The 1,129-nt window shown below is 40.0% G+C and overlaps 1 protein-coding gene across 1 annotated transcript; it reads right to left on the reverse strand.

Moving 5' to 3' along the window:
* Positions 1–4: 4 nt before the first annotated feature.
* LOC100634876 (protein phosphatase 1 regulatory subunit 42-like) lies at positions 5–1,123 on the reverse strand (the record flags this gene model as incomplete). The annotated part of the gene is made up of 6 exons (XM_003392076.3): positions 931–1,123; positions 741–879; positions 574–690; positions 401–518; positions 173–291; positions 5–118 (listed from the first exon to the last, which is right to left on the reverse strand). Coding segments are annotated over exons 1-6 (645 nt in total), but the record flags the coding sequence as incomplete, so codon positions are not given.
* Between the last annotated feature and the right edge of the window lie 6 nt (positions 1,124–1,129).

Below are 1,129 nucleotides of genomic sequence, written 5' to 3' on the forward strand. Positions count from 1 at the left end.
GTATGAGACCCATGAGCTGTCTTTTTCTCTTCTGCTGCAATAAATGGAGTCTGAATGGCTGACGGGCAGGAAGAGGAGGCATTGTAGGAGGTGGTCTGGGAGATTTTGAATCTATTTCCTAAAGAATAAAGATGCACCGTGCATAGGTAGCATGACTATTGCTATAGCATACTTCAAAGTGGCTCTTGTTGCCTGGTTTTATAGTCAACTGTTGACGTGCTTTTCTCATTGCCTTCCAGCTAAATAGGAACTGTCTCTCCATCTCGTTTACATCTCTGCCATCAAGTGACTCTGATAAAACAGCAAAAAATGGATTGCATGAATTCTGACTCTCCATTATAAATTTAAAGTGATAGTAAGTACTGAGTGACACATATTGTGCATTAGTATCAATACTCACCTAGCCTGTGACACATTGTCACAACCCTGTCACGATACTTCTGCTTGTAAGAAAGTGGGTTTCCATTAAGCTCCAGTTTCCAAAGCTTTATAAACCTCGAGAGAACCTTTCCTAAATCCTGCAAGCAATAAAAAGAGCAGAAATGCTTGCAGCATGCATCATTATCAGTATACCTTCATGCTAGTCAAGTCATTATCAGTAGCCATCAATTGCTCAAGATTGACAAGCAGACCTATGTCTTCTAAGCTTGCTAGGCGATTGCCTGATACATTAAGAATCGTGAGGCTATTCTGCAATGTAATCAAACATTTTGCAAAAACCATGCATTATGCAAACTTACCACTATAGCTTTGAGGGAGCGTGGATCAAAGAGAAGCTTTTCTCCTTCGGGGAGATTTTGGTGTGAAATGTGGAGCTCAGAAAGACGCGATAATTGTTCCAGCCCTTCTACTAGTTGTATGGAGTTATGACTAAGATATCTATTAAAAAAGAAATAAAGAGATGGGAGGGTGTTAACTGATAACTCTTACAGTTTAGTGAGATTGTTCAATTTGTCCAGGTTCTCCATTCTAAAGATGGAGTTATGCTGCAAGTAGAGGTGAGTGAGATGATGACAGCTATTGAGTCCACTTATTGTTTCTATTTGATTATCGTACAGGTACAGTACAGAGAGATTGCGGCAGTAGTGCAGGTTTTCCTATCATTAAAATGGCTCATTAGTGGCTGCTG

This window comes from Amphimedon queenslandica, unplaced genomic scaffold, assembly GCF_000090795.2.
Source record: "Amphimedon queenslandica unplaced genomic scaffold, v1.1 AMPQUscaffold_1210_Cont26776, whole genome shotgun sequence".
In the NCBI taxonomy this organism is placed as follows: Eukaryota; Metazoa; Porifera; class Demospongiae; order Haplosclerida; family Niphatidae; genus Amphimedon; species Amphimedon queenslandica.